The sequence below is a fragment of the Rhipicephalus sanguineus genome, chromosome 1 (genome assembly GCF_013339695.2).
Source record: "Rhipicephalus sanguineus isolate Rsan-2018 chromosome 1, BIME_Rsan_1.4, whole genome shotgun sequence".
NCBI lineage: Eukaryota > Metazoa > Arthropoda > Arachnida > Ixodida > Ixodidae > Rhipicephalus > Rhipicephalus sanguineus.
In genome coordinates, this window is record NC_051176.1 from 213,118,371 (window position 1) to 213,137,043 (window position 18,673).

An 18,673-nucleotide genomic window follows, 5' to 3' on the forward strand; every position below is an offset into this window, starting at 1 on the left:
TATCGGCCCCCCGAAACGCACCACGAAAGCGCGGACAATTTAGAGTAGGTCCTTTAGTGCGCCAGCAAACGCCTGTTGTGGTCCAAAGACCTAGTCAGAGCCAAGAGTTGATAACATAAACAAAATATATTCTCAGTTAAGGCAGTACAAGCATCACACAAACATGCAAACTCGGCTGGTATCAGTTACAACTTCACAATATAACTCAGACGCATGTTAACACAACGGGAACTAAACCAAACAGATCACGTACTACAAGTGCAATCTCATACATTCCAACCTATTCAAGAACAGTTAAAGTCCTGAATATTAAACAACGTATCCAGTCCACAATTCTCAGTGGACGAAACTTGAATGCTTCTCTTCCAGGAAACGCTCACGCAAACTCCAGCACTGATCGTTGTGGTTCCTTCCATCGGCGGTGCCGAATGTTTCTCTCTTCCAGGAAACACTCACGTAACTTGTCGCATGCTGACACGGCGTCGTCATCCGATTCTTCCAGATCGACGGTCGACTGATCACACATCATAAACACGTCTTCTTTGGCCGACGGAACCACACTCAACATAACTTCACCATCTCCGGACCGACTGACTGCTCGCTTGTCGTCGGTGCACGCTTTTATCTCCTCACCCCCGGGTTCCAGAAGCGTCGGGAGTGTTCTCCGGCGTGCAGCACAGCCAAAGCTAGGGAAAGGGCGAGATTTTTCTCGTCGATTCCCCTCGCGGTGGCACCGTTAGACTCGATATACATCCCCAGTATTCGGAGCGAGTCCACTATGGGCACTGGGGACCCGTCACCAGTGAAAAGCCGTATTTCGCTTTCGCACTCAGGCGGATCACTGCCAAGACGGAGAGTGCTCTCGGCCTCATCCGGAGGATTGCGAACAGACACCGGGGAATCAAGGAAGACAACCTCATCCGCATTATACATGCTTTTGTGCTCTGCCACCTTTCGTACTCGGCGGCCATGTACAACTGGCTCGTTGGAGAGAGGAGCAAGCTCAATTCCCTCATCAGAAAGGTTTTCAAGCTCGCCCTAGGCTTGCCTGTAAGCACTCGCACCGAAAACCTGTTCAAGCTTGGAGTTCACATCACACTCGAAGAGATAATCGAGGCGCAAGAGCGCTCGCAGCTGCTCAGGCTTTCCGGAACCAAATCCGGCCGCAAGATACTCGACGAAATGGGCCTCAACTCTGTTGACCAGTGCCCCGACGTCGTGCAGATTCCCAGAGACATCAGGTCTCAACTGCACATCGCACCCGTTCCCCGCAATATGCACCCCGCACACAACGTCGGTCGACGTCGGGCTAGGGGTAGAGCTCTGCTCGCACATGTCCGTAGCGAGCACACTTAGGCAAGCTTCGTAGATGCTTCGGCATATGTCCTACACGAGGCATTCGCTGTCTCCATAGTCGACTCAAATTCCAGGCTCATTTGCTCCGCTACGGTACGCACATCGAAGCCCGTGGTAGCCGAACAGGTTGCAATCGCGTTGGCTATGCTAGATAGTCGCAGAGAGTCAATATACAGCGATTCCAAGGCAGCTATCAAGGCTTACGAAACCGGGATGGTCGCCCCTCGGGCCCTCCGCATTCTCCAAAGCGTCAAAAGCATAACTCCCCATTCTATCACTTGGTTTCCCGCTCACCTTGGGTCGACTGAGGGCTCCAACCCTAACGAGGGCGCGCACGAGGCCGCGCGAGGACTTACTGACCGCGCCGCCTCCGCAGTCCCCCTGCCTCGCTGGGAACCCTTGCTGACGTTCAACGAGATAACTAAACATTTCTATCTGTCAAGACGGGTATTCCCCCTCCCACACCCTGCCTTGTGTAGTGCGAGGGCAGTTACCCTTAGACTATTACAAGCCCGTGCGTATCCTAACCCTGCGGTTCTTCATGCAATATACCCTGAACGGTATGCCAGTGCGGACTGCCCTGCCTGTGGACAATTAGCAACATTGAACCATGTGTTATGGGAATGTGAAGCCATCGGCTCCGCCTTCAGCGAGGACAGGTGGGCAGCGCTCTTGCGCAGCCCAGAACTCCATGAGCAAACCCTGGCCGTCCAGAGTGCCCGCGAACGGGCCGCCAAGCTCGGCTTGGCGGTCCCTACGTGGGACTAGCCGGGTGGCGCGGGGTCTCCTCTGCGTCTTCTCTGGACCCCAATAAAGTTTGCATCATCATAATCATCATCATTCCCCTGCGGTGGCGTCACTCAGCGTCGCATCATTCGTTCCTTCTAGATATTTCCAGACTTTACCGGGCGTTTGATCCGAGGCGGCTGGTTGTCTACGGCTGTTTCGAGTGGGCGAGGAGGAGCGTCGGCGCGCCGGCGTCTTTTGATACTTGTTTTTCCTTGCGCACGCTTGTTGGGCGAGCGGCTGGCGCCGCGAATTCCCGTTGTCGTCTGAAAGCGGTCGCGCGCGCGCTTTATTGACGCGCTCGTTTGTGACAAGTATGCTTCGATTAAAAACTACTGTGCACCGAGCCCCAAGGTCTCGGCAGATCTCACTTCTTGCGTGATCTTGGCACAAAAGGTCACGTGTTGGGCAGACACTGCTGGCTTCACGAAGCGTTCGCCTACCAAGGCTGGCTGCGCGACGTAATACTCCTTCCTAAGTATTTCTTCCTCCGTGCTTATACAGGGTGCCTCAGCTAACTCTAGCCAGAGTTTAAAAATATGCCAACGTACTTAAGACGACGCGAACACACGCATGTTGCTGACTATTGCATGGAGTAAGTCGCACTGTTTCTTTGTGAATTCTGTTTACTGTTTAATTGGGCAAGATTAATTTACTAACTTCTAAAGCAACGAAGGTGGGCAAAAAATTCCAATTAGAAACTTGTAGATCGCTTTGCAAATTGTCCAATTTCACAGTTTCTAACTTTCTACTATAATTATTAGCATGACATACCAGCTTGCGCATTGTAATTGCAGTGCTCTCTATACGTTCCATACACCGTGAAGTCGGTGAATCCACTGAAGTAAAGTGTGGGATTGGGCTATAGTTGGTATTCCATTATTAAACTGCTCAGCGCAAAAAAATTTTTACACGGTACACATACAAACGACGAGGACAAGCGCAGACTTCAAACTGATTTTTATTACAAAAACGCACACATATATAGGCTACAGACCAGAATAAGATCACATGCTTATCCAGGCACTTAAAAACAAAAAAGAAAAAAAAAACCCTAAAAGGCAAGAAAGAACCCCCAAAGAACCAAGATATCACCTCGGGACACCACGTGCCGAAGAATTCAAATACGTCAATTCTTTTTCCGATAAGGAAATGGACGGTTTACTGATGCAACTTCCTTGAGCTATTGTTGCGGCCTCAATTATGATTCTAGTGCCTTCGTTAGGCTGCGTCGCGAGAACACTTGCTTTTTTGAACAACGGCTGGCATCCGCATTCAGAACAATGAGAAGCCAGAAAACCGTCCCTCCCAACATTTCCTACTTTTTGGCCATGTTCCTGTAGTCTTAGATTTAGGCACCTGCCTGTCTGACCAACGTACCTTAGTCCACAAGACAAGGGTATACTGTACACAACTCCCCTTGCACACTCAACAAACTTTTTTCGATGCTTAATTTTGCAATGGTTCGCGGTACTTCCTACAGGACTAGTTCGGACACACAACTGAGACAGTTTATTCGGCGCGGAAAAAACTACCGACGCACCCGCTCTTTGGCCTATCTTTTTGAGTTTATGTGAGATGCCGTGTAGATACGGTATCACTGCAACCCTCTTGGGATTTGTTTCCTGTGAAGCGCCCCCCGTGTTACCTCCCCTTGACTGTCTGCGCAGCTTCTCAGAAACAGAAACTAGCAAGGAACTGGGAAAGCCAGCTGCCTCAAGACTTTAACCAAATCTTGCTTCCATTCAGTACAGGAAAGTTTTGGCAAGCAGATTCTCCGTCTTGAGGCAGCTCGCTTTCCAAGTTCCAATCTTTCATTAGAACGATGTTCATTCTCACCGACATTGCACCTCTTTTGCAGAAGAGCAGCCTGTTGCTGCTGGCAGCCACATGCGGCATGCTGCTGTTGCTGTGCGGTCGAGTGTCGGAGGCTGCACCCGGCTATGGCGCCGGCTACGGGGGTCACGTCAGCATCAAAGTGTACCGCGGCCCGTCGCACGGCCACGGCTACCACTCGTTCGCGCCTTTCGGCTACCATGTTCACCTGCCGCCTGACAACCATGGTTACCACGGATGAGCCAAGAATGCCGGACCACAGACACGACGAGCCTGATACTGACACATCGGCAGTAACCGAGTTTCTGAATCAGCTGCAAGTCAAAACGAAAGGCCTGCGAAGCCACACTATGTGTAGTGTCCAGCAGCACTAATGAAAAAGAGGCTACATTTGAGCACGGCGAAAGTTTCATTCAAAAGGCTTCGTTGCGAAACAGACTCCCACCAATAAAGAATGTGAAAGAAAAAAAAGAAAGATCGATTAACAATTAGATGGCCCTGTAGTGACTGGGGCAATGACCAAGGTAATAGCAAGCACTAAAGCACTACAACCTAGAGTCATTGCCAGATGGGCTGGGAAACTTCAATTTAGGTGTATACGAATACTGAAATTTTCAAATACGAATCGAATATGAGTAAGTCGAAAAACTGTGTTCGAATACCGAATCGAATATCTGCGTGTATCGTTGAAAGATTGCAAAGCAGAAAGTAACAATAGCTTTTATTACTCCTTTAAGAAAAATTAATCAAACTGCATGTCATTAACTGCAGCACATTGAAGATACTTCTGGTAATGAACTCATTAAAAATTATAATCTTGAAGAAAAATTACCTGCTTGACATTTTCACACGGTAAGCACACTGTACGTGCCGGAACAACGCACCTTAGGGGGAAAAGACCCTCTCACTTAGAAATACCAAGCAGCAGGATGCAATGTAGTACTCGTACATAGCCTTTTCTCTTTTGAAGCATATAAATATTGTTTAGGTAACATAGTTATTTTACTGTATCGATCTATAGAATGCGAAAGTACAGAATAAGAGAGCCGCGGAATAAAGCTGGTGAAAAGAAAACCGCTCCTGTCCAGGGCTGGGCAAAAATACTTTGAAATTGTGGATACGCGGGCATGAAATATTTGAGATACACGTACAAGATACTACCGGAATAATTGTATCCGATACGATACTTCTCAATTGTATCTTAAGATACTTCGATACATTTGCCAATTGGTTAGATCTATGATAAAGCCGCAAGCGGCTATCTACAAAAATATTTGCTTGAAAATTTCTTAACTGTAAACAACCTTGTTTAATTTTAATGAAGTACCTCTTAGTATTACAAAAGTTCTGTCTTTCTTGCTGAAAGTATATTAGTTTTATTCCGAAACAACTTACCGGGGTACTTTCTGAACATAATAAAGAAACGCTGCCGATCAGCATTGAAGGCTCCTGTGAACATGCCTGTGAATATGTTTTTGTTTGAATATGTTTCACATGCAGCCAAAAATCGCGTGCTCTCCTCTCGGCAAACTGCGTGTTGAAGGGACGGACACAGCCAGTGCACTGCCGATTTCATGATTGCGAAAGCATCCTCTGTAAAACTTATACTGACTGTTTCAAGTTCCATAAATTAAAGTATAGCAGCGTCTCTTTCGGGAAAAAAATTACAGCATATCCATGGGTGAATGATGAAGAGCTTGGGCGAAGCTCCTGAAGCAATCATGGTCTCGGGATTCGCTTCTCGTTCAGCCCGTTTCGCAGCGGCGTCCTTGGCGCGCACCGTCACGGGATCCGCCTGGCTGCCGCCAAGCGAGCGCCCGCCGCTGCGCATCGTCCATGCTCCGCCAACAATCCGACACGTACGGCGACGATACAGGAGAATGAGAGAGGCGCTCGCTCCCCGCGCAGCCCGCGCAGCAGCCAATCGGAGAGCAGCGGCACTTCCAGCGCCATCTAGTGTCGATTCACACAAGCGCCATATTGCACACAATTCTATTGGACCAACGCCATCTAGGAAATGAGACGAGAAATGGTGATGACGACACAGATTGTGTACATCGCCATCTAGAATATCGTCCCTGAACTGCAGTTTGTATGTACTTCTATGAGACAGCGCCATCTATTGCATCATACGGGAGATCCGCTTACGCCGGACAAAGGAGACGTGACAAGGTTAGACTAAGAGGAGCTACGCTCCTAAAAACAGAGGCAACTCCTCTTAGTCTCGATCAACGGTGCTCAGGTTGAGCCTGGTAGAGAGAGGGTAGCGGCGTGCAGAGGGCGAAGCTGGGTAGGGAGCCTTCATACACACACGCAACCGGGCGGGAGGCGTGTGTGTATGAAGGCTCCCTAGGGAGGAGTAGCCTTTAGTCTATTGGCCGCGAGATCGACCTATAGGTGGCAGCACCATCGTCGCGTTAGTGTGGAGAGGCGGTCGGCGGCGCGTATACAAATGCACACAGCGGCGCTTCGTTGTAAGCGGTTTAAGCCTTGTCGGTGAATAAAATGCGTTGATTGCAGCTGACTGGTAATATATACGCTCTTCATTATTGAATCGATGCACGAAGATCATCCAATGTTACTATTACTAGTGAGAGAAGCGCAATTTGCCGATGAAAGGGATGCTCGCGCTGTATATACGTGCTTAGCTTGTGTTCTATGTACTATACGCACTGCTGCAGCACGACTGAAATAAACTGTTTACTTCTTGTTCATTTGTATACCAGCCCATATTCCTGTGCAATGAGTTCAATAGCACTGTTCGCGCGAATACGCAGGTAAGAGTTTAGCATCTTTCATCGATTGATTACGTGCACGACAGTGATGCAACTGGTTATTTATGGAGTAAGTGTCTTTTTTAAACAAATAATGTGTAAAAGAAGGATGAGGTTTTGCGTGAAATTATACGACATAAATGTAAGGCACGCCGTCGGGATTAATTTGAACATCTGGGTTCTTCAAAGCGTACCTAAATCTAAGCACACGGGTGGTTCTACATAAATTTCGCCCCAAGTTAAAATTGCGCGCGGCAACTTCGTTTTATGACTGCCGTGTCATTCCACTGTCTGCTATTTTTTAGGGGACAGTTTGAGTACCGAAGTGTCAGACTTCACTTTCTATAATACATATCTCGCTGTAGCGGGACCACGACCGTAGAATAAAAGGACATCTCAAGCACAACTACAGCTCATCATGAACTACAGTGCCGCAGTTATACACCTAACAACAACGCGAAAGTGCATGAGCCTCGCTTTTGTTTACCACCGAGTCGCTAAAACGGTGCATTCACACACTATTTAATGCTCCTCATGTTTGGGACTATGCCAAGCACACTTTAGGATGTACTTGAACCAGAAAGCGGCACCAACACTGAAATGATTCTGGCGAACGAAGCGTACGACACCAATACACAGCCCTCTCGAAAGTCGCACTCACTGGTCTTATTACAATGCGCATGCAGCCGAGCAAGCCCATTTGCTTCTGTACACCATGTTAGGTATACGTACGAGCAGTTAAGCTCGCGCTAACATAACAGAACAAACCGCCCTTTGAGAACGTGCAGGACGTACGCGCACATGCAAACAGCAGACGACGCAGGGAGCAATCCACACTAGGCGCGCTTCAGCCAGTAGCCGCCAGGCGGCGACTACGCTCGATCTCGCGACCAATAGAGGAACAGAGCCAAGGCTACCAAGGCCAAAAGAAGTTCTATAAACGTTGACCAAGGCGAAGCTATGGCGGTATCGGATAACGGGGTTTGAAGAGGAGGAGAGTGCGGAAGCGCGATTGGCTGTGCCGGTGAAAGGAGTCGACCAATGGTAGCACGCATTCGAGCACAGTAGCATTGCAGGCACGCCGGCCCACTATGGAACGAGACGGGCGCGCTGAGCGTTAGCAAAGGGAAGGCGCGCTGACGCAAATAGTTTCGTTTACACATATGTATATGAGAACATCTACTTGCACTACTTTATTTCCCTGTTGTAGAGATGCAAGAGAACATTTGTTCCAAATAGTTAACAAAAAATTGGCCGCGTATCTGCGTGCTTCGCTGCAAATGTCGTGTAAAGACGATAGAAGAGGCGCTGTGTGAGATATGGACGCCATCTGGCAATACGTCGGGAAACATGAGTGCTGTGTTGCGTGCTGGTAGTCCCGGCGCAGCAGGCGAAGACCGGCGGTGACCAACGCGACCGGCGGGGACGCCAGCCAGCCCGAAAACGCGGTTTGGCGCGAAGCGCTGAAGCATAGAAACGTCCGCACTCAACGAGTACTCTCCACACACTCTTTTACTTACACGTCGCCTGGGTAAAACAGGAACGCCAGAGCGGCGCCCACAACCGGCAGCCTGAAGGCCGCCCGCAACGCTGCTTTTTTATTTTTTAAGTATTTTTTTCACCTTCTTGGCCTTCTCAAAACTAAAGTTTTTCAACACCAACCCATGGCATTCGTACAGTGCAATACAGAACCGAAACCGAAACACAACAATGAGCTCGTGCGAAGGGCACGGAGGAAGGCAAATTTCAGCGCAGTCGCATTTTCAGCTTTGTTGACACAGCGCTCACTAGACGACGACGAAGTAAAAGAAGGCACAGGACAGGCAGCGCCTGTCCTGTGCCTTCTTTTGCTTCGTTGTCGTCTAGTGAGTGCTGTTTCAACAAAGATGAACGCATACCAACTCGCTCAAGCTTCCATTCTTATGCATTTTCAGCGCAGCTTAAGAAACTAGGGTCCTTAAAATTACGTATGTATGCATTTTCTATTAAAGGAACACGCCACCTAATACTTACCTAGTGATGTTGCACCTCAGATATGCATGATATTTACTTTTTGATCGACAACGTTCACAAGTATGAACAGCCGTACCAGTTCAAGACGGCTGGCCCTTGGGCAAGTGGTTCAACTTTGGCCGAGTGGCTGAATCGAGGGACGTGCCGACAAACAGAAAGACAGACAGACAGAAAGACAGACCAAAATTTCTGCGTTTAAGTTCCCCAAGAAAGACTATCGTCTTTAAAATCTCATCGTGCTGTGTCAAGTGCCTTCGTTCACCGTCAGTGTACCGCATTTCGCCAATAGAAAAAAATGGTTACCCTAGATATTAAGGCTCACTAAAGTGATACAATGAATCGGTTTAGATTGATAAATAGTACCCTGAGACCTCTAACGTCATTAATTTCACCACCACAGGTTTATTGATATAGAAAATCAAGGTCAAAATGTCATTTTTTAAATTTCGCGCCGAAATCGCCGCGCGCAACGTCACGAATTTCAAAACGTACCTTTCGTATTTCGACATTGGCTCAACGAAATTTGCTGAAATTTGGTATGTTAAGTCTATAGCCCCCTCAGAGGACAATGTACTTCATTTTCACTGACTAGCAACTACGTACGACCTAGTAGACGCCGCGGAAATATGACGTCACAGCGTTTGGTGCGGGAATTTCAAGGTGGCGTCGCCACCCACACTTTCCTTCTGCGCGTTTTCTCGCTTATCAGTGACGTAGCCAGGGGGTGGCACACCGGGCCCATGCCCCCCCCCCCCCCTTAATTTCTTTCCTTTTTTGCCATGGCATAAAGCACAAAACACTCATCTGCCTGCCCGGCCCCCACGACAGAAAAGCGCTGCCCCCCCCCCCCCCCCCCAAAGAAAATTTCTGCCTACGCCCCTGTCGCTTACCAAGCGTCTTCTCGCGGCAGACGAGGTTGAGTTGAATAAACTTTATTTGTCCAACGGTTGTTACCGTACCCGGGGCTAGGCTGCCAGGGATCCACCGTTCGAGGTACTATCGCGCTTGGTACGAGCTACATCACGCGAGCGCGTGGCCGAGTGCTCTGCGAGGTTGTACAGTTGCGCCGATTATGGCACATTTTAGTTATTGGGAGAGAGTTTGGCTGTCCCTGCAAGCGCGCATCGCCCCCACTTGTTTGCTTTCACCCTCGAAGTTATCATTTTCGCAGCTGATATCACCGCAGGGCAAAACGAGGGCGTGGATGAAAGCAAGTGGAGGCGACGTGAGCTCGCAAGGACAGCCAAACTCTCTTCCAATAACTCGAAAATATGCCATAATCGGCGCCACTGTACAGCCTTGCAGAGCGCTCGGCAACGCGCTCGCGTGGTGTAGCTCATACTGAGCGCGATAGCGGCGATAGTACATCTTCCGAGGTCCTCGGCGACGGCCCTGTCCGGCTGGACGGCCTACTCCTGGTCTTCGGGGGCGTGGTGAAAGAGTAATTTACGAATACGAGAGAAATCGTTTCTATTCAGTGTCCCTTAAGATTTCCGGAAATTACCAGTGTTCGGTCGTATCAAGAGATGTTCCCATCTGTCAGCGGGCACATTAATTGCATCTAGACCGCCTTGTCCGACACCAGCATCCGGTGTCAGCAGCGCGCCGTAGCAAATCTCGCACCTCCACCAAATAAAAGCCAGTCCCGGCTTTTTGGGCGCGTTCGTTGGTCACGTGCTTAAGTCCAGTCTTGCCTCTATATGTGTCGTGCTCGCCTGTTTTCCTTGGACCGACTACCAACGTGGATCACCAAATTATTGTATTACCGCTTATCGAGTCTCGACCCGACATCTTCACTCGGATGAGCGTCGATGGAGCAAACCAACGAGCAACCGCCGTCGTGGCCGCCATTTCGCCAAACAAGATCCTATACTTCAGAAGCACGGGCACACTGTTCGTTTGACTTTCGACGACCCGCATTCGCCTATTTTGAGAATCGTCCTATATACTTCCTCATAAGCTTCACATGCCAGGCTGAAATTGTCAATAGCAGTCTCGGGTTGTGCTCTGGATACTTCCCGCTCACACAAATCAGGGAAACAAAATATATTTCAATATAGTTTAATGTCAAGGCAAGCAGAAAACTCGGGAAACAATCAGTTACGAAGCAGCCAAGAGGAGTCGTTTACGCAAAAGGGAGGGATAAAGCCGAGCACTGGCAAAGGGCAATATATGTTTAGAACACAATTTAACATGCATTTCCCATTAAGCCCCGCTCTCGTCGCCCACAATATCATCAGCATTTGTTAGGTAAATGCAGGCTGGCATAAGAGCGCACGGCTGGAAACGAAAAAAAAAAGTAATCGATGACCTGGGCGGGAAAATCGACACACTGTTTTGGCATGCTCTCCAATATGCCAAAACGAGTGGCAGGCACGATCTACAAAGCGCGGCATTTCGAATGCAAGCAGAGATTTTGCTGCTCCGGTCACCAGTCACTTTCTTTTCGTTGTAGCCATTTTATATACATTGCGTGAGAAATTCCGTTGTCCTTCGAATAAGAAGCAAGAATAAAACCATAAAAGGTTAGCACAAGATTCAAAAAAGCGCACATAACGCGATTTCAGTACCGTTACAGGAAACCGTACCAAAACGGTTGCCGAGAGCATGAAATTTGTGCGTCGTAAAATCCTTTTCACAGTGACGTTGCTGGGCCACTCCGTTACCCTAAACTGAACAAGATAATACAAGGTACTATTATATGTAAGTGAAGCGCACAGAGCAGGGGCATGGCCACAAGTAGCGCAAACCGGACATGTCCTTCCTTCCCCACCCGCCCTCAAGGATAGTTGTGTACAGTAGAATGCCTAGCATAAAGCGACGCGAGACAACTGCCTGCCTGCTCAGCCCCCAGGCACGACAGTCTTACACATGCACCCTCAACTCTCGGGGAGCACAAGACAGACACACACACAATTTTTTTTTTTTAACTTTTACTGCTGATATGGTAAGACAATGCTTGGAAATGAATAATGCACGTTTACAGATGGTCCAGAAAGAACAAAGAGCACCACTGCCAGTATTTTTTTTGTCCAGACAGTGCGGATGAAAGGCTAACCCAATGCATCAGCACAAGATACAACTACTTGAAAAATCATGAGTGCCAGTGTACATCGATGATCATGTGCGAGTTTGGTGTACAAGTTTCACATGCTGATAGTAATGACACTTGTACCTAAAATCTAGTGCACCCATATTGCTAGAATGAACATAAAATAGAACACTGGAAATTTACTTTTATATTTCGCAGATGCCATGAGGCCCAAGGTACATTACTTTTGTCTGCAATCGCCATACCAATGCAGGCTGCTTCTGTGACTACTTGACTATGCTTTGATGCTCCCCTTTGCTCCCAGTATTGAACATCCATAATTTGAAGCACACCACGAAAGTGCCATGCCAGTATTCTTACAAAGCTGTCTTGGTCATAACTGTTTACAGTGGTCAAATATTTTAAGATCCATGCAGAGAGCATGCTTTATTACCATAAAAATTCATTTATGCATCACCAGGGAGTAATCTGCAACGGCATTCACTGTGGGGCTGCTTAAATAAGGCCAGATGAGATATATCTGAGCTCACACACACGCATGCACACAAAAACAACACACAACGTAACACTGACAATGTATACTTTGGACATGATCCTTACCCCTCGTTCAAAGAAAGTTATTTGCCCCCGTTCACGGCAACAGACAACATAAGGAGGAAGTCACAATTGTTTTATGTATACATGCAGATGCACCGAAAGGTGCGCAACCATAAATAAAAGATTTTTTTAGCTTAAAAGCAAAACATAAAACAGCAGTGCTCCCAGCAAATACATTTCATTCCACTCAATTCCCCTGATAACACTGACACAGCAAGCAAAAGGAGAAAAACAAGAGGCAATGGTCACATGGTGGGTTGGGAGGAAGAAAAAAAAGCAAGGTCAAACAAACAGCATCACGTTGAGCAAACAGACAGACCTGAAATGAAATAATCTGGCTATGGTGCAGTTTCCCTTTCCACAGCTATGGGACAGTGAGAAGATGGCTGGCGGGAACAATGGTGGGGAAAAGGGCTCTGCCCCCTCTGCCCTTCCCCCTCTGATGGTGTCTAAGCTTAGGCGAACTGTGGGGGAACCCAATGGCTGGCTTGGCCAGCACTTCAAAGCTAGGAGGGCAGAAGGGGAGGAGCTACTCGTCACTTCAGTCCCAATGGGATCAACATGATAGTGGCTACTAGACAGGCCTCTGCTCAAAACTTGTAATCGGGACCTGCCATCTCTATGGCCCAACGGAACTTGTCCCTCTGCGTCTTGTTGTAGATCTTGTCAATGGGAACATTCCACTTCTTGCACCTGCAAAGGTGGTAATATTAGCGTTAGTAAAGTGAACACACCATCTTTGCTCTTTATTGCACACAATATTCTGCAAGGACCTACATAGTGGCAACCTTAAAATGTACTTAAAAGGTCCAAAAATTGAACTGAAGAACTGTGATCTTTTTTTTTTTTAAATGAAGCAATGAAAATGTCATCCTTGCAAGTGTTTACACCTGCAGCAGTGACACCCATAGCAACCAGAGAATTAAGCAAGCATAATGTTTCGATCCTAGCTATCTTTAAAACAGTGGGAGTCCCAACTCCAGTATTGACTGATGCCAGTAACCAACGTTGCAAATTGAGAAATCAGAATAATGGGCAGCTCTCAAGGAAGCGAGTGCAACTGTCGTTAATTATTCACATTTATTTTCACCTTGTCAGTCAATTTTGAAAAAAGCTATTGCAATAACCATGCACTGCTGTACAGACCCTCCTCACATTTTTATCTCTATATTTCCCTGAAAGCAACTCTTGTAACAACGCGAAAAAGTGGGACAACAGAGACAGACTGTAAAGAGCGCCGACTTCCAAATGTTTATTCCGCCGACGATACCAGATATATGTAGGCATACAAAGCGCCACCAGGTAAGGAAAAGAAAGAAAATCAAAACGAAGAATAACATCGATCAGCTTGAAATAGCACAAGTTGATATGGACCTAACCACTTTTTTGTGCTGTTACATGAGTTGCAATGAACCAACTATAGCCCAGCAACCAACCATTCTGGAATACTTTCTTCTGGCAAATGGAGTTAGCAAAAACACAGCCTTCGAGATCTGTTTCTGCTGACCAGAGAGAAGTCATTGGGGCACGTATTTGGGCACCACCTAATACATGTTGGCTCCGTCACCGTGGTCTACATTACTAATGTGTAGGCTGGCCACGACATATAATGCTTTTCTAAATTTTTGATGAAACCAATAAAAGGTAGGTCCTTGAACCACTTCCTCTAAACTAACACATGGATAAAGTAATGCACAGCAGCAAAAGGTTCAATAAGTATACGATTTTGTAGACCAGCATGCAATTTCCCTCACCAGGCAACACTAATCCTCGGGTCAAGATAGTTGAGCTTGGAGGTGCCCAGAGCAATCTGCTTGTTTTCTTCCTTATCCATGGCTTGCACCTCCAGCTTCTTCATTTGGTCTTCCAGCTGCTGCATGCGTTTCTTCTTGCGTTCCAATAGCCTGCACAATATGACAATACATGGAATTTGTAAGAACAAAAAAAGAAAGATAAACATTTACCTTGCATTTACAGTAGAACCCCATTACTCGCACTACGTTTTCCTAGCTATGTTGGTTTTCAGCCAGTCCCAGCATAAAGCCCATAGGATCCAACGCATAGGGAACTGCACTGTTATTTCACAAGTGTGGGACTGTCCCAATACGATATGCTGCAAACTAGGCACCCCGACCTAGCCAGAGTTGCCGTGCATACAGCTTGTCCTGGCTGACTGGGATTGGCCGCACTATGTGGCGTAAACAGAACCCATGATATCACACCCACCTGCAAAAGCACAGCCTTTGAGAGATCAGTATTCGCTATCTGAAGATGGCGACTATGTTGTGTTTTGGCCCTGAAGTTGGATTTGGCACATGCAGCTAGCAAAAGTAAGGCCTTTGATATCAGCTTCTGTTGCCACCGCAGCTTTGGCTTGGACTAATCGTTGTTCTTGTCCAACGTGTCTATGCTTCCCGCAGTGTCCTAGCGCTATTTTTGCATATCTTGCATGTTCTCGTGAGGTTATGCAAGTGTGCTGCGTGAGCTTAGTTCTTTCACGTCTCCAACTGTTGGTGTTAACGGAATCGCATATCATTATGTTTCTATGGATTATGCCGCCTCACTTCTGCGGTTCCATCCAATGACGAAATCACAGCCGAGTATGCCCATGCATGCACTAGTGTAACAATGTAGTTTAGGAGGAGATTGAGCAGGGGCCACATTTCCAGAAGATTCCTTTCAGAAGCACTTTTCTTTGCGAGGCATTCATCCTACTGCAGGCCATGCCGGTCTATCACTCTGTCAACCGTGCTAAGACGATGGGCCAAAAACTTCAAGCTCAGACGCGGACACATCCAGTGATAATATTGCTAAAATGAAAGCATCACAGTGGGCGGTCACTTCAGAATACAGTAAAAGCTTGTTAATTCAGAAAATCGCATAATTTGAACATCTTCCGTGATCCCGGCAAGCATACGCATCGTTTAATGGCATAAAACAAACGATAGGTCATATGTGGCTGCACCGTTAATTTAGACAATCCCCGGAGCACAGAGTGAGCAAACCACCGCAAATGTGCGATGCAAAAGAGTGAAAACTGCATTCGCGGACAACCAAAACGAGGTGGAACAGTCCACATCGCCATCACTGTCAGCACCATACGTACAGCAACAACAGGAAAGCCAGGACGCTTCTTGCCCACTTGCGTTTACCACCGTGTGTGACACCACATAGGCCACAGGCCTTCAGGCAAGCGTGGTCACCATCCACAATTGCTTTGTTGGCAACCAAGGCTCAGCGGTTGCAGCAAACTTGTTTCATTTTTACGCGGCATATGTGAACTGCATGGGCACTACGATAGCGGTGATAGGAACTGCATGATGACTGCAGCAGCTGCGACAAGCAGTAGTTTCGTTTTCACTGCATGCCTTCCGAACTGCGTTGACACTGCCTACGATCGCAGCACTCAGTAGCTTTGTTTTAACTTGATGCAATGCGCGTGCAATGTCACAAAACAGAAACATGGCAGAAGCTGCTGAAGATGAAAACCTTTCAGCTATGGTCTACAAGCTGGCATAAAACTTGCTTGCTACATCACGATGGACGAACGATCAGTTGCCAGCAATTTTACTGGCAACAAAAGTCGTCAATTTGTTGCATGGGCATGGTGGTGTTGGTATGTAATAAGGAAGGGGTGCAGAGCCCGTCTCTGGCTACTTAAGACACAAGAGTCATGTGCCGTGGTCAAATTGTGAACAAAGTCGCGGAATGATGAAAATTGTGGCTTTTACACCGCATCTACGCAAAGCTATAACAGAATTGGCATATGCCTGCAGCAAATAAATGTGTATAGACACAACAGGCATTTGTTTATTATTTTCTCGATACTTTAGATAAATTACATTTGGTTAATTTGGAGATTTTTTCTTGTCCCGTGAAATCTGAATGAATGAGCTTTTACTATTGAGTGCGAGGCCTACCACTGGAGACGCGGGCAGCGCAATCGCTGTGACGTGCAGGGTTGGATCACGCGATCTCACCTCACTGTGGCAAAGGGAAGAGGACGGTTGAATGTGTTGTTTTTAACAGCGATTTGCCCTTTGAACAGCGTTGTTTTGCCCTCCCTTTACGTGTGCAAACCCTTAGAGGCTACACAATCCGGAAAAGTGCAGTAAAAGTTATCGACGGCATGGTACTTTTCTGCTCTGTGCCACAGTGCGCTACATACGAAAAGGAGCCAGGCTTGAGCTTTCAGAAGAGCTTTCACTTTTACCCTTACCCTGCTTTGCAATAGCATGATGCTGCTGTTGTTATTTCAAGCCCATGGGGTTAAAATGGACACCGACCACGAATGTTCACATAAAAGCAAGACATTTCAGCTCCCGCACGGGAGCCTTGTTCACAACGAAAAATGAATGCACAAACAGTCTGGTTAGGTGTGTTTTAAAATATGACATAGCAACATGTGTACAGGTGTGGGAAGTTCCCATCATTACATTTAACCCTTTACTGCCGGTTATCGTGAATTCGCGACATACTGAAAGACGCCAAGTAAGACAAGAAACGCGTTGCTGCCTTCAACGGCAGCTGTCACGTATTTGCGGCGAACGTATCTTTCAGCACGAGACATCTCGCACCACTGCATGTAAGGTATTGCAAGCTGGAAATCAGTGATGTGCATCAGTTGCCGGAGAGCGCAAAGCACGTGCAACGGCTCTCACTTCTTCGTTGTTTTCTGCCCGAGGGACGTAAGTTCCATCTCCTGGAAAATTTTATCGATGTGCATGCATACAAGAGGTTGCACACGACATGTCATGTTGTTTTTAAGTACGTTATTTCCTGCGCGATCCTCGCTTCTTTGGTAAGCCGCGAATTCGCAACATCCGGCATTTGAGTCTATCAGTGATGACTGCCGGTATGACAAGTTCATGAAGGACTTCCGCTCATTTCATGGGAAAAAAAGGCTTCGCACGCGCTTGCCACCTGAAGATGAAAGTGACAGCGTAGATGACAATGTCAATCCTCATGCACAAGCATGAGTGTCTTCATCGAGCAGTGAGGATGAAGACGAAGATGTGGTAGACCAACCAAGCTAGTACCTGTCTAAAACATGCAGTGCGGTGGAAAAAAAAAAGACTCAAGAAAAGCGGGAAATGCCACACTGGAAAACCACCGTTCCTCAATGTGACACTGTCCGAGCTCCTATTGAATACTTCAAGGAATTTTTTTATGACACCTTCATGGATCACATCGTTCCGCAGAGCAGTCTGTTTGCGACACAGAAAAATCCGAACAAAGGACTGGCTCTGTCTCGTCGCGAGCTAAATCTATTTCTCGCTGCCGTCACCTTCATGTCATTCTGCCGACTCCCAAGAAGTCGGCTACACTGGGCGGCGGAGTCTAGGGCCCACACGGTGGCCCACAGGATGTCACGTGATTGGTAGGAGGCAATAAAGTCAAACTTGCATTTAACAACAATGACGACGCCAGGTTACGTTGCCCTGAACAGATCCGCTTCATTGATGCGGCGATGCCATACTTGCGTTGCATTGAACATATCCCTATATTGAGCTACTATTGGCTTAAGTGCCGGTAGTCGCGAATTCGCGACATACCTAAAAGTATTCATTAAAGTTGCATTTTGGATAATACAACTGCTCATTTAAGTTAAGGTTGCTATTTAAAGCTGAAAAATGAAAAACAAATTTTTTTTCTTCGGCGCTTTCATAATTCAGGCGTTAAAGGGTTAAGCGTGTGCACCATTGTCTGGATTGCCAGAGATTGTGGGGGTGCTATAGCACCCCCGTAAAAGGGACTGCCGTAGCTTGGGCGCGGCCGCTGTGTTTGGAACGCACGTGCTTGGCGTAAGCGGAGACGTTCGTCCAAGGTCAGGGATGCGCTGGCTGCAACCAGAGTTTAGCGCGGTGGCGCCGGCATCGCCGCCGCGAATTTAGGCCAGTGCATAGGAACTGTACTGAGACCTTTTTGAGGTGTCGCAGCGGGCGCGGATGGACGTCTCCTCGCGGTGGGGTCCGTGGGGGACGGTACCGCGGCTCGCTTCCCTCGGGCCCTCGTGGTGAGTCGTGCATCTACGGCACCGCATTTGTATTGTATTATGTTGTCTTATTTTATGTCTTATCTATGTCTTATGTTGTATTGTATGTCTTACATTGTCTTGAGTGTGAGTGTCGTTTCCCAGTATTCATTGTCAGAGCGCATAAGTTTAGCGTGTTACTCATTTGGCCGGCGAGCTCGCCATATACTAAAGAAGTGTTTTAATAAACCTCCACGTTTTTGTTGCCCGACCGCGTGAGCTGTC

The 18,673-nt window shown here is 47.5% G+C and overlaps 2 protein-coding genes across 2 annotated transcripts in view; one reads left to right on the plus strand and one right to left on the minus strand.

Moving 5' to 3' along the window:
• The window catches only part of LOC119407071 (uncharacterized protein C18orf19 homolog B), a 579,856-nt gene that overhangs the window by 443,466 nt on the left and 117,717 nt on the right, over positions 1-18,673 (plus strand). The window lies entirely within an intron of this gene.
• Positions 10,811-18,673, minus strand: part of LOC119407061 (DNA topoisomerase I, mitochondrial) — a 98,371-nt gene continuing 90,508 nt past the window's right edge. Inside the window, exons 17-18 of the mRNA XM_037673902.2 lie at positions 14,169-14,318; positions 10,811-13,107 (exon numbers count right to left, since the gene is read on the minus strand). Of these exons, the coding sequence (XP_037529830.1) occupies positions 13,005-13,107; positions 14,169-14,318 (253 nt within the window). The 3' untranslated portion in view covers positions 10,811-13,004. The remainder of the gene's footprint in view (positions 13,108-14,168; positions 14,319-18,673) is intronic.